Here is a 15,280-nt window from a genome sequence, read left to right as displayed (position 1 = left end):
TAAACATAAAGTGAGGCCCCTAATCCAGTTTTTAGGGCAGGGGCAAGTCAGAAAAGGCTTCCTGCGCAGAGGTAAAGAAGTAGAGTCCCAAAGACCCAGAGGAAATGGATAGGGAGCTAGTGGGATTAGTGAGAAATAGAGAAGTACACTGGGCCTTATATGCAAACAGCCTCACCTGTATTTAGCTGGAAGATGGTTTAAGATGTTAGAGGGAAGGAAAGCATGAATGGCAGGAACATCTAAGGTGAATTTTGAAAGTCACATTGGCAGAGGACACTTTGCTTCTCTAATTTAGTCCTGACTGCCTAACATACAGACCAGATCTAGTAATTTCCCTTCTTTGAGAACCTTCTACGAAGCTCTTCACGTACTATTACAGAGAAATTCCATAATAGGTAAAAAACAAACAAAGAACTGAACACTGTAGTGTGGTACATGGCCTACTATAAAGAGAAAATGAATAAAAACACTCATATGTTTTCACATACATAAAACATCTCTGGAAAGATACCCTCCGTCTAGTAATGTTTGTGGGGGGGAAACTAGCTGGGAGTTGGAAGCTGGGGTGGAAGTGGAACTTTTCACTACATAATCTCTAATACTTTTGGGGCTTTGAACGAGGTAAGTATATTAAGTATTCAAAAACGCCTAAATATTTGCCCAACAAAACCCTATCTACTCCCACACCAGATTTTTTTAAATTTTAGCATGACATCCAAGGCCTAATCTTACCATTTTAGTCTCATGTCAGTTTATAATCTTCTATACACCCTGTGACCTAAACATTTTCGTCACTTTTAAGCAAGGTTTGTTTAGGGCAGTCATGTGTGCCTAAAACAGTGGCTTTCAAAAAATTTTGAGAAGCCACAATAAAATATACATTTTATGTCCTAATCCATTGTATATAAAATGTATGTAATTGAAACAAAATCCTCTTGAAACTATACTTAACCATTACAATGCATGATGTACTCTGATATTTTCTCTTTTATTTCTTCAAAAGCTGCTAGTTACAAACTACTAATTAATTTCGTGAACCTACTACAATATAAGCACCTTAGGGGCAAGAACTAAGTGTCCTCTATAAGCCCATGGCCTCTGTCCAGCTTTGCATGCAATAAGCAGTCACTGATTCAACAAGGGTTGAGTGTTTGCTAAATATTCTGTATCCTGTTAGGTGCTGGGATGAAACATGAATAAGAAAGTTAAATCACTAGTTAGGAGCTTGAGAAGAGCTCTTTTATTTCAAGATCTTTGAAATGCACTTTTAGAAATGTACTAATTATTTTAAATTTCAGTATAGCTTTGGAAAACCCTGGAAGTTTGATCTAGTATAATTATTACAAAACTAACCTCAGTTCATAGGCAACTATTTATATTAAACAGATTATAGTTACAGAAGTTCCTTAAATAAAATATCTTTTCACTTAAGCTCACAATCATTACTGGTAAAAATGCTATCTTAAATCCTTTTTGAAGGTTATCAGGTATAAAATAAAAACATTCTAGTTAGGTTATGACCTTTATTCCTGCAAATCCTAGCCCTTCCCCTCCCAAATCCGCACCCGCCACATAAAAAAATGTGCATGCTTGGAAAAAAAAAAACACTCCAAAGAAAACACTGGGTCGACCTAAAAGTTAGTTCAGTTTTAAAGTAAAAATAAAAGGCACATTTTTCATTTTCATCAATACCTTCATTGAACAACATATCCACTATTTTGTTCCACTACCTTCTGCCATCTTTCAGGCAGCTTCATAATTCCATTTTCCCAAAACTTTGTATCTTTTTGAGCGAAGAGCTGTTCCAGGTGCCTTTTGTAGTGTTCCAGGGAATTGAAATTTTTTCCATTAAGACAATTTTGTAAAGACCGAAATAACTGGAAATCTGAAAGTGCAATATCTGGTGAATATGGCAGATGAATCAGAACTTCCCAGGCAAGCGGTAAGTTTTTGCCTAGTCATTAAAGAAACATGCAGCCTTGCATTATGCTGATGAAAGATTATGTGTTTTCTATTGACTAATTCTGGATGTATTTCATGAAGTGCTGCACTCAGTTGGTCTAACTGGGAGCAGTGCTTGTTGGAATTAATCATTCGGTTTTCTAGAAGGAACTCATAACAGAGAACTTCCTTCCAATCCCTCCATATAGACAACATCACCTTCTTTGGATGGTGACTGGCCTTTGGTGTGGTTGGTGGTGACTCATTTCACTTGCCCCATGATCTCTTCCATTCCACATTAATGTAAAGTATCTGCTTTTCATTGCATGTATAATTTGTTTTAAAAACAGAATGTTTTCCTTACGTTTAAGTAGAGAATTACATGCAGAAATACTGCCAAGGATTTTTTACTTATGTGGAACCCAAACATCAACACGATTAACATAACCAAGCAGGTGCAAATTATTTTTAACACTTGGTTTGGATATTTTGAGTATGTCAGCTATTTCCCACATGGTATAATGCTGATTGTTCTCAATGTCTCGATTTGATCACTATCAACTTCCACTGGTCTACCTGTCCATGGAGCACTGTTCAGCAAGAAATCTCCAGCACGAGAATTCACAAAACGATTTTTGACACGTTTGATCAGTCACAGCACCTTTTACATACACTGCACAGATCATTTTTGTGTGTGTTTCAGTTGCATTTTTACCTTTCTTGAATAAAGCATAATATGCTGAAAATGTTGTGTATTTTCTTCATCTTCAATATTAAAATGGCCATACAAAGATTCAGCAATTTTGATAAGTTTTTTTTAAACACACGCTGATATGACAGCTGTCACAATGCAATCTAACAAAACTGTTTCAAAAGAAGTTAAAGACAACTAAGTGCTACTAGAGCCAGCTTATGAAAACAAACCGAACAAACATTTTGGCAATCCAATATAAACAGGTTATGGAGCAAATGAAATGCAAAACTATAGTAGGTGAAATTTTATGTTTTGGGGAATATAGGACTTAAGAAACAGCAAAGGCAAAGAAGATTATATTTGGGACAAAAGGAGTAGAAATGAAAGTGAGAAGTAGAATAAAAAATAAAGAGGAGTGGTGATTGCTGGGGGGAAGAGTGTATAAGGAGAATAAATGATAATGAAAAAATATTAAATTAAAAAAATGAAAACTAAAATACAGATAAACAATACAAAGAGTGCAAAAATAAAAAATTAAACATAGTAAGGGAGGAAATCTAGAAATTGTTCTTTTTTAACAATGATAGAAATAAGAAAGATATTAAATTCCCACCAGGGTGATAAACTCTGGCCATTGGCCTAAAGAGTCGTGTCTTATTTTTCAAATCATATGTTTAAAGAAACAAAATACATTATGAAACTTTTCAAAAACAGATACAGCAATAAAATCTAAATTAACTCTTTTTACATCTAATAAAAATGGCTAACATAAGATACTCAAAATATATCAAAAACTAAGAATTTGCAGAAAAGAAGCCAGACAATGAAACCTAAATTATTTTATATTTTTACAAATAGTAAAAAGGGGGCTTAAATAAGACTTACATTATCAAGTCCTAAGAATTCGTAGTTGCACATTTTTTAAAGTGGAAGGGATATTATTGATTAACAATGTAATAAAGGAGCAATACATTCATCTATCAATGGATACCTAAGGTTGTTTCCATATTTTGTCTATTATACATAATAATGCAGTGAACACAGCTGTTCATCTATCTTTCCAAATTAGTGTTTTCATTTTCCTTGGATAAATACCCAGAAATGAAATTGCTAGGTCATATGGCAGGTCCATTTTTAATTTTTTGAGGAACCTCCACACTGCTTTCCACAGTGGCTGCACCAATTTTCATTCTCCCCAACAGTGCAGGGGGGTTCTCTTTTCTCCACATCCTTGCCAACATTTATTTGTTTTCTTTTTGATAACAGCCATTCTGACAAGTGTGAAGTGATATTTCATTGTGGTTTTACTTTGCATTTCCCTAATGCAGAGATTTTCAACCTTTTTCATCTCATGGCACACATAAACTAATTACTAAAATTCTGCAGCACACCAAAAAATATATTTTTTGTCAATCTGACAAAAAATTTTTTATTCATTCCCACTGGATGGCTATTTTGTGTTGGCTGCTGACATTTTTAAAAAATTTGACAGTCTAAGGGAAATAAGGTCAGTGCCTCTGACTAAATAATCAGGTATTGAATGTTTTAAAAATTATTTCAGCACACCAGTTGAAAATCACCGCCCTAATGACGTTGAGCATCTTTTCATGTATCTGTTGGCCATCTGTATGTCTCCTTTTGAAACAACCTAGACGTTTGTCAATAGATGAATGGATAAAGAAGATTTGGTATACAAACACAAACAATGAAATATTAATAGCCATAAAAATAATGAAATCTTGCCATTTGTGACAATATGGATGGACCTAGAGGAAATTATGCTAAGGGAAGTAAGTTGGAGAAAGACAACTACCATATGATTTCACTTATATGTAGAAAATCAAAACAAAACAAATGAATAAACAAAACAGAAACAGACTCCTACAGAGAAACTGATAGTTGCCAGAGGGAAAGAGCTTTGAGTAATGAATGAAAAAGGTGATGGGGATTAAGAAGTACAACATCAAGTTATAAACAAGTAAGTCATGGGATGTACTATACAGCATAGGGAACAGTCAATAATATTGTAATAACTCTGTATAGTGATAGATGGTAACTAGACTCATTGTAGTGATCATTTCATAAGGTATACAAATGCCAAATCATTATGTTGTAGACCTTAAACTAATATGTCAACTATGAGAAGCAATACATGATCTGATAGACTAAGCTTAACACCAACAGAGTGACAAGTTAAACAAACTTACATAGAATACAATATAGGATAGCTATCTACCTCTGCTAAGAATCTAACTGCTCTCCTATAACCATTGACTGCTTAATTAAGCAACCAATTACCATTTTACAATTGGTAATAACCTATATACTCAGATGGAAGAACTATTTCTCCCAGTCTTGTGGTCATCTCTTGATAAACGAATCATTAATAGAGGTTCTTATTTAAGATTTAGTTCACAAAAAGCTAACTGAACAGGAGTTCCTGTAATTAAGAGACAAAATATTTTAACCAGAATTGAAGTATGGACTAGGCGTGCCTTAGAAGATAATAGCTACACATTTATATTAAGAATAAATGCAACCCTGGCAGGTGTGGCTTGGTTGGAGGATCGTCCTGTACATCAAAAGGTCACAGGTTCAATTCCCGGTCAGGGCCCATGTCTATGTAGTGGGTTCGTTCCCAGGTTGAGGCACATATGAGAGGTAACCAACTGATGTTTCTCTCACGTCGATGTTTTTCTCCCTTCTCCTCTCTCTAAGCATGTCCTTCAGTGAAGATTGAAAAATAAATAAATTTTACACTTTCATATATAAAAATTGAAGCAACATAGAAGTATGTAGCCACCTCTAAGAATGGTAGATGATTTAAAAACACTACACAGTTATTCATACAAAGCCTCACAACATAAGGACAACAACCCTATTATTTAAAATATTACTGGGAATTCCAGTCAAAATGGCAGCATAGGTAAACACGGCTTGCCTCGTTGAACCACATCAAAATTACAACTAAATTATAGAACAACCAAAACTCAGAACCATCAGAAATTGAGTTGAATGGAAGTCTGACAACTATGGAATTAAAGAAACAATGTCCAACCAGACTGGTAGGAGAGTCAAGAGGCACAGAACAGGCTGATCCCACATCCACATGTGATTGATAAAAATTCGGGAGGGATATAACTCAGGAGCGAGGAGTCCCAGCCCCACACCAGGCTGCACAGCCCAAGTTCCAATGCCAGGAAGATAAGTCCCCACAATTCCTGGCTGCAAAAAACAGCGGGGATTGAGTCGGTAGAAGAACTTCAGGAATCCCAAGCAGTTCCCCTTAAAGAACCCACACACGGACTCACTCAGACTCACTCCCTCTGAGCTCCAGCACCGGGGTAGCAGCTTGAAAGGCACCAGTGGCATACAGGGAGGAACTGAAGTATCTGGCATCAAGGTGGGAGTTGGGGGACAGCTTTCTCCCTGACAGAAAGGCTGGCAAAGGCTATAGTCCCTTTCTGAACCCTCCCTCCACAGCCACAGAGCCAGCAGGCAGGTGCCCTATCTAACACTCCATCAACCTGGCTAACACTGTTTGCCCCACCCCTGCAGATCCCCAGAGACTCCATTCCACCCAACTTAGGGGCCCACCCAAACTGCTTTTCCATATAAATGATTGGTTGTGGTTCATGCTTCACAACTGCCTAAATCCTATCAAACAAGCAACAGCTAGCTTCAGTGAGTCCCCAGCCCTCATACTTCTTGCTAAGTGGCCCCAGGCACACCACTAGCAGCAGCCACCCTAGATTCACAGCTTGGCTTTGCCTTGGAATCTCCAAGCGCAGCACAAGTAGCAGCCATCTCAGATTGCTTTATAGCTAAGGCAGGGCTCCATTGACCTGCCAACAGCAACCAAGGCTCAACTACAAGAAGAGACAAAGAAACATGGCCCAAATGAAATAGATCAAAACTCCAGAAAAATACCTAAATAAAATGGAAGTAATCCATCAGAAGCAGGGTTTGAAACACTGGTTATAAAGATGCTCAAGAAACTCAGTGAGGACCTCAAGAGCAGAAAAAAGATACAGTCAGGAACAAAGGATGCACTAACTGAAATAAAGCACAATTTACAGGGAAACAACAGTAGAGTGGATGAAGCTGAGAAACAAATCAATGATTTGGAATATAAAGAAGCAAAAACAATCAATCAAAACAAGAAAAGAGAACCAAAGGAAATAAGGATACTGTAAGCAGCCTCTGAAACAACTTCTAGCATTCTGATATTTCCAGTATAGGGGTGCCAGAAGGAGAAGAAAAAGATCAAGAAATTGGAAATCTATTTGAAAAAATAATGAAAGAAAACTTCCCTAATTTGGTGAAGGAAATAGAGATGCAAGAGCAAGAAGCACAGAGTCCCAGACAAGTTGGACCAAGAGAAGACAACACCAAGTCACATCATAATTAAAATACCAAAGGTTAAAGATAAAGAGACAATCTTAAAAGCAGTAAAAAAAAAAAAGAAGAGAGTTATCTACAAAGGAATTCCTGTTAGTCTCAGAAGAAACTTTGCAGGCAAGAAGGGACTGGCCAGAAGTATTCAAAGTGATGAAAAGCAAGGACCTACAACCAAGATTACTCTATCCAGCAAAGCTATCATTTAGACTAGAAGGGCAGATAAAGAGCTTCCTGGACAGAAAAAAATTAAAGGAATTCATCATCACCAAACCATTATTATATGAAATATTAAAGGGACATATTTAAGACAAAGAAATTCAAAACTATGAATAGTAAAATGGAAATAAATACACATCTATCAACAACTGAATCTAAAAAACACACTAAGCAAACAAGAAGAACAGACAGAATGATGGATACAGAGAGCATTTTGATGGCTGCCAGATGGGGTGTGGGCCATAAGTGAAAAGGTGAGGGGATTAAGAAGCACAAGTAGGTTGTTAAGAGAATAACCATGGGGATCTAAAGTACAGAACAGGAAATGGAGTAGCCACAGTACTTGCATGCGTGGTCCATGGACATGAACAACGGTGTGAGCATTGCCTGAGGGAGTAAGGGGGGCTGGGTTAAGGGGGAGGGAAGAGGGGGAAAAATAGGGACAGTTGTAACAGCATAATCAATAAAATATAATTTCAAAATATTAAAAACTTAAAAAATAAAAACATTACTAGTAAAAAAGTCACACGCCAATACCAGAATTCCAATTATTATGCTACCACATGTAAAAACAAGATACAATTTTTACCCTTACCCAAGGATATTTACACTGATTATTTTTTTAGGTTCAAGCAGGGTTTCTTGGTGATATGTTCTCATGGAAGAGACTAGAGAGAGAGAGAAAGAAACAGAGAGGGAGAGAGAAACTTTGATGTGAGAGAAACATCGAGATGATCATTTGCTTCCCAAACGTGCTCCGACTGAGATTGAACCTGTAACCTAGGTATGTGCCCTGACCAGGAATCGAACCTGCAACCTTTCAGTGCACAAGACGATGCTCCAACCAACTAAGCCACCCGGCCAGGGCCAAGATGCGTTCTTGAGAAAGTGCAGAGGGACACTGTTCCTAGAGAGCTCCTCTCTTTTTCTTTTATTTTTTCAATTTGGCTAATGGTCTCTACTAACACATATTTAGAATATAAACTATGTAGCAGCCAGCTGTTCTGGCTCAGTGTGGATTTACAATCTGAAAATGTGTGGCTTTAGAGCTGTATAATAAAATGTAATCTAAGATAAAGATATATTTTTAAAAGACAAATATTCATCATCATCATCATCACCATCATCATCAATGATGATGTACTTTTATCCAGTACTTCTATTTGTAATTAAACAACCATGCCATATAGGTTGTGTTAATTTCCCCCATTTTGCAAATGAGGAAACCAAGGCTTAAGAGAAGTAACTCTCCCAAAGTTATCATGAGTGGCAGATCTAATTTAAAGTGGGCTGATCAACTCTAAAGCTGTGCATTTAACCATACTCTTATCTGTAGTTGATTAAAAACAAGCAAGCAAACAAAAAAAAAATCCAAACCAAAACAATATTAACCACTGTCTCACTCTTGCAGGGTTCAGAGTTGTCAAGGAAAGACAATTTTTATACTCAGGTATAATTCTCATTTAAAAAACAATTTTAAACCTTTGCTTACTGAAAATGCACTCAGAAGAGCACGTTTTTTTCCAGAAATTAAAAACTTAGGAAGCAGTGCATGCAATTCACACCAGGGACTTTCATGCTTAAGCTTTAAAGAAAAATGGTTTTGCATAGACAGAAAAAAAGTTCTGCATAAATATATGCCAAATAAATGGTTATATCAGGGACAGAAAAGAGGATGGGATGGGAAATAAGGTCTGGAGAACTTTTGTTTGGTATACTACATACTTGTATATTGTTTCAATTTTAGAAGAGTACTTTTAAATTACATTTCAACCAGTCAAAATCAAACACCTGAAATCCAGATGGTATGAAATAATTTTACTCCCTTTATCCCTTTATCCTTGTTTTTGATCTTTAACATCTCAAAATAATCGTTATGAGAATCCAAAGGAACATTTATAAATTATGATCAAAAACAACAAAGAGCTAGACACAAATGCTTTTGAATTTATTATAGCAGATGTAGTAAATTACTATGCAAAATGCAAATATTGAAAAGTTACAACACTGATTGTAGGCTAGAGAAATGCAACTGAACAACAGCAGGTAACAATTCTGAAGTACAAGAAAGAAAAAAAACAAAAAAATATAAGCTATGCGCTCTTGAAACACAAATGCATTTAACAGAATCAATTTATCAGGAAAAATACTTTTGATTCTGAAAGCTCTAGAAAAATAGTCAAGGTAAAGTAACAAAGTAAATTAACAACCACAATCAATACGTCATAAATATGAACTATACAACTTAACACATTATTGAAATTAAAGACAGTCTACACAGTGTATCCAAATAAACACCCTACATATGCACAAATAAAAAAATAAACTTATTTGATGACAAGAGTTTTTTCCTCCTACAGTAAAACTATTTATTTTCTTTAAACACTGCACTACAGAGGTATTTGAAGTGCTGTGGTATATTAGCGAGGTAGCATGGTAGGGAAAGTGCACTGAACTAGAAACTTGGGCATCTTAGTTTGAGTCCCCTGCTCTGGCAACATATGACTTTGGGCGCATAATGCTTATGGTATTACATAGCATTATTACCACGTTGGGCATTGTTCTGAATGTTTTGCATGCATTGACTCATTTAATTTTTACAGCAACAGAAATTGGCGGTCTCAATTGACAATTATAAATGAAAAAGCCACACTGTGGCTTATGGAAAAGTTTGACTTATACTTCTATATCATAGTGCATATCAAGGTGTTTTTCATTTTATTGGATTCTTATAAGCAACCCCATGAGGTAAACAGGACAGGCATTCTTTCCCCTATTTTACAGAGGAGAAAAATGAAGCTGAGGGAGGCTTAGTTCCTTGCCCAAGATCACAAGGGTAATAGCAGTCAAAACTAGATCCCAAACGCCTATCTTCTTACTCCTAATCCAGGGTTTATCCATCACCGTACTACCTCGCAACTAAAATAGATGAAAATTACGAATTCTGATAAACTAAACATAAATTCTTATAAGGTACTCATTCATACAAAACTCAAGCTACTGCCCTGACCAGGTGGCTCAGTTAGGTTGGAGCATCATCCCCATGTACCAAAGGGTTGGAGGTTCAATTTCCAGTCAGGGCACGTACCTAGGTTGCAGGTTCCATCCCTAGTCGGGGAGCATATGGGAGGCAACCAATCGATGTTTTTCTTTTTTTCTTTCTGTTTTACTCTCTCTACCTTCCTTTCTCTCTAAAACCAACAAATATATACCTCAGCCTTGGTAAGGATTAAAAAAAAACTCAAAGCTACTAGACTCTGAAATATTTTTTTATACAAAACTATAGATGCTATAATGGAAAGAAACTTCTTGAATTGGTTGTCAAAAATATAGTAAGGTAAGATATCTTGGTAGCAAGAAGTGTAAATCAGTAATTGTTCTTAATAGATTTAAATTATATACTTCAAGTACAGACCCATTTGTTAAGCAACAGAAACAAAACTGAACCTCACACCAAATTGGGGGCTACAACCTGCAGCTCATTTTTTGGCTAACGTGTGTCTTGTAGCCCAGGAGGTAAGACAAACATAAAAAGAAGAAATAGCAAAAGGCTAATAGGTAAGAGGTAGGAAAAAGTACATACATGGAGAATATCTGCATTTCTTGAAGCCTTTCCTATTGATAAGTAACACAACTTAGCAAGAAGAACCACAACAGAATATGTCACTCGAGATCATCTTTGAGATTCAGGCATAGATAAAATCTCTATTACACCAAAATACTCCTAATTGTAAATCCTAATCAGAAGGGTCCAAAATAAGCCCAATTTATACCAATATGACTGTACCCATAGTTTATTAAAGTATGCATAAATTAATTAAGAAATCGTAATTAGGGAACCAAAAGGTGACATAAGAACCCGTATCAGGAGGAACACTTTATAAAGTATATGACTTTCTAACCACTATGTATATACCTGAAACTAATGCAAAATAATGTTAAATATAACCTATAATTGAAAAAGTTAAAAAATTAAAAATTGTTAAAAAAGAAAGTAAAAGCCACATATATCCACCTCCATTTATGCTCACCAAATCTGGTTATCCGCATTAATACGTACCTGATAGAGTTCTTCTAAATTGTACTTAATTGAAGTACTATTCTGGATGGCTTCCACTGCTTCTTTTAATTTCTGCCATGTTTCATCTGTGTAGTTTTCTGGTAATTTAGGCTTATCTAGATAGTATATAAAAGGTTGATATGAGAATAATATGTAGAATAGAGCAACAGAAAGATCCATAAAATACAATAATATTACTACTTTTAAGGGTAAATTGTGATATTTATAATTGTTATGCTTAAATATTAAAGTAACCACTGTATTTAGGCTTAGTATAAAGAATAAAATTTGAAATGCCAGAATATTATTTAAGTCATTTTGACTCACTTATTAAAATTGAAGGTGAGGTTTCCTGTCTCCTATTGACTATATTGCTTCAAAAAATAAAAATTCAAGAATGGAAGATAAAATATAGCAATCCTTATCTTATTTCATCATGTATAAAACTCAAGTCAGTCAACATGAATTTTGTACTTGAGATTTAAAATACTGAGTACCTATTATGTACAAGGTACTTTATAAGCATTTTAATTTTCCTAATAATGCCCCGAGCAAGGTATTATCCCTGTTTTGCAACTGAGAAAACTGAGGCTGGAAGATTTATTTAGTAAGGTTTGTCCAAGGTCACCATAGCCAGTCAGTGGCAAAATTGGGGTCCTATTCTAAGTCTGTTTAACCCCCACATTTATGCAGCATCTATAGAAATAGAGAGAATCATTTTTAATTCAGGTTTGAATTTAAACTACATTTATGAGCATAGTGAAATTTAAAAAAAAAATTAAAACACCCAAGTGATTCCAGAACCTATGTAGCATTTTCAGAATGGCTTTAAATTTTCTGTACCAGGAACGAGTATTTTTTAAAAAGTAAACCATCCAAATGTCTTAATAATGTGTGTTTAGTTTAAGAGGGAGAGAAAAAAAATCCAAACAAATCTCTGAAACCAGTACGCAAATGCAATTAGGATCATAGCTCTCATCTCTTTAAAAATTCTCGGCTGTTAAATCAATATATTTTAAGTGAAACAGTGAAGACATTAGTCAATTGCAACTTATAGTTACTTCAGAAAGGTCTACTATTAAATCAGGAAGATTACAACACTCTTGAGAGCCTGGGAATGGGAGAGGAGTAATAGAGAAAAGGTTAAAAATAAACAACATTATAAACTTCTGCTTGAGACAAAATAGAGTATATTCCTGATTTCCACACTAATGTTGAAAACATAAGCATGAAAAATTTAATTTTCTCAATACTGACATTTAGTCACAAGGCACTTATCTGGTAAATGTTATTTTAGTTCATTCATTTACTTCTCCATTTAAGAAACAGTTTAGCATCTATTACCTGCCAGTTAAGTGTTGAAAAAGTCAGGAAAATACAAACACAGTCAACAGATGCAAAGTAATTCAGCTCAGGTTGACATCTTTTAAATTGCTAATTTTATATTTGTATCAATATAAAATGTTGCATCCATAATACCCTCAATATCATATCTTAAACACAAAAATGAACAAATTTTCCGAAAACGTGCAGTCAGTACTTTAAAACCCATTTTAATGGTGAAATACAGATATAGTAATTGTTCCTATCTTGAGTAGTGGTACACAGAGTTACTACTTTCGTGTACACACAGTATTTTTCACTTCCAAACCCTACCTTTGGAAAGAAACGCAGAGATCATAAATATTTTTCTCCAAATATTGTTTCACAATTAGTTTCAAGAACATAGTATTCAACATCATAAATCTAACTATAAATCTTTGAGTATGAAAAGATCATCATCACTACCTGCATTTCTAGGGACTGGAGAATGTGGCCTACTGAAGCATAAAAATAAAAATCCCAGCAGTGCCAAGACTAACTATGCACCTGAAATAAATAAAGCTCTTTAAAATACAAATTTCTCACCTGTAAAATCCGGATCACTCATACCGATTGTCAATGTTGTAAGGAGTAACAGATTAGATACAATAGGCTGAGACAGACCTCAAAATCCTGCACAGAAGCACTCGCTGTATGCTTCAGCACAAGGATACCAACCACCCCCGGAAAATGAACCCTCCACCCAAAAAGGGACCTCCCTCCACCTCATTGATTATGCATAAAACATTAGGCCACCTCTATACTTTTAATATATTAACATAAATAGAGCACGTGACCGCTCAAGTGTCAAATCCTTAGTAGGTGATTACGGATTTTGGCCTTGGTTACCTTTAAAGTTCTTGATCACTAACTTCTTAGCAGAGCCAGGCTTGCTGTTAGCAAAGCTAGAGACGGTGGTAGAAGATTTAGCCAGGCCATTTGCGTGGTGCACCGAAGCCACAGAAGAGATGAATATACTCTTATTTTTAAGTTGCTGCTGCTGAGATGTTGCAGCAGTTGGTGAAGATGAGGAGGAGGACGAGGAGGATTCCTCAGCCATCTTCGCATCAAACCCTACAAACTCCAGGGTGTCTTCAAAACGCAGCTTCTTCGGTATCGGAACGTGGCTGGAAGCAGCCAACGAAACCCCCACGCAGAAAGACGAGGTTGAAGGGGATGCCGAATCCCTAGGTTGCAAAGGAGGAGTGGAAGAAGAGGGAGAGGTGGAATCAAAGTCTTCTCTCTCGTTACTACTGTTACTGCCGCTACTGCTGCTGCTGTTTAACTTTCTCTTCTTGGCAGAGGTGGGCGGAGTGGTGCTGGTATTACCATCAGTGGCAGATCTGACCTCCTGAGCAGCAGCAGCAGCTGAGGGATTGGGGGAAGAAAAACCTGTTGGAAACATGAAAATAGCGGGGTCAACAGGCAGAGGAGCATCAAAAACCTTCGTTTATATGCCTGCGTGCGTGTATGAGAGAAGGTGGCAATGGTAGAGGGGGAAGGGAAAAAAGAAGAGGAGAAACACAGAGGACGAGAGGAAAGTGAAGGGGGGGCTACACCGGGGGAATGGGAGGGTTTGGGAAGGCGGATAGGCTGACACCAGGAGTGAGCCGAACAAGGGGGGAGAGCGAATGAGAAAGCAGACAGGTAAACGGCCGTGCCGTCCCCCTTTACTGCTTTTAGGTCTCTCCCCCCCCCCTTTCTGCTGGGGCGACTCAGTGAGTCTCTGAGGCTGCAGCTCCTCCTCCTTTTCTCCCTCTCTTTGGGAGGGGAGATGCCGTGGTTGGGGGGAGGGGGAAGAGAGCCAAGGCTTGTTATTGTCAATAGCACAAGAAGCTAAAGATGGCGCCACTTCCGGTCACGCGGCAGTGAGGGCGGGGCGGTGCCTGTCGGGAGGGTAGGAGTGGGGTGGAGAGAGGCACTGCGGGCTCCAGGGGTTAGGGGAGCTGGTTGGCAGCGAGGCGGCGGGAAAGCGGTGGCAGAGGAGCCGGAGATGCTCCGGCTCCTGGGCTGTCGCTCGATTTCTGCTCTCGCTCTGCCGCCCCGTTTCCCAGGGAGCGCTGTCCTCCCCCGTCCCACGGATAACTCCCACCCTCTCCTTTACGGTCCCGCGGGAAGCTTCGCGCCGCAGCGCCCTTACCGGAAGTGTCTGAGGAGACACTTTTCATAGCGCCCAGATCCTGAAGCCCCCAGGTCCGCAGGACTGGGGGGGAGGGGGGACAGGGGGGTAAGAGAAGTGGACCAGGAGGAGGGGCGGGCCCTTGAGACACCTTCGGAGCTCCTGATTGGAGCTTTATGAACGCGAGGCCGGCGTGGGTGGAGGCGGGGGGAGAAAGGTGATGAGAGATGGAGCGGGAAGGAGCCTGAAGGGGAGGGAAGGTGGTGACTGTGAGGGGCGGGGTGAGCTAGCTGGGAAAATAGGGGAGGAGGGAGAGGGGGATGGAGAAAGGGAGGAAATAAAAAGTAAGAGAAGGGAGAATGGAAACTTTGAAAGAGATAAAGGAATAAGGAGGGGTTGCAAGGCCAGGGAGGGAGTAACCTGAAGTGTAGAAAAACATAATCATGCCATTATGTGTACTGCTAGGGAGGAATGTCACGAGGTTAAG

At 37.8% G+C, this 15,280-nt stretch overlaps 1 protein-coding gene across 4 annotated transcripts in view; it reads right to left on the bottom strand.

Moving 5' to 3' along the window:
- CUL4B (cullin 4B) overlaps nt 1-14,895 on the bottom strand; it is a 37,806-nt gene extending 22,911 nt beyond the window's left edge. The window contains exons 1-3 of one of the 4 annotated variants that reach the window (XM_090263969.1): nt 14,815-14,895; nt 13,524-14,066; nt 11,313-11,428 (exon numbers count right to left, since the gene is read on the bottom strand). In XM_090263969.1, coding sequence (XP_090120095.1) covers nt 11,313-11,428; nt 13,524-14,066; nt 14,815-14,842 — 687 coding nt within the window. In that variant the 5' untranslated portion in view covers nt 14,843-14,895. Of the gene's footprint in view, nt 1-11,312; nt 11,429-13,220; nt 13,330-13,523; nt 14,067-14,814 lie in introns of those variants that run through there. The other 3 variants (XM_090263968.1, XM_090263970.1, XM_090263971.1) reach the window with 3 other exon arrangements.
- Nucleotides 14,896-15,280: the final 385 nt, after the last annotated feature.

Source organism: Furipterus horrens, unplaced genomic scaffold (assembly GCF_987537825.1).
Source record: "Furipterus horrens unplaced genomic scaffold, mFurHor1.1.pri manual_scaffold_17, whole genome shotgun sequence".
Classification (NCBI taxonomy): Eukaryota; Metazoa; Chordata; class Mammalia; order Chiroptera; family Furipteridae; genus Furipterus; species Furipterus horrens.
The sequence above is the reverse complement of the archived record's forward strand: the minus strand, read 5'-3'. Positions and strand labels throughout refer to the sequence as shown.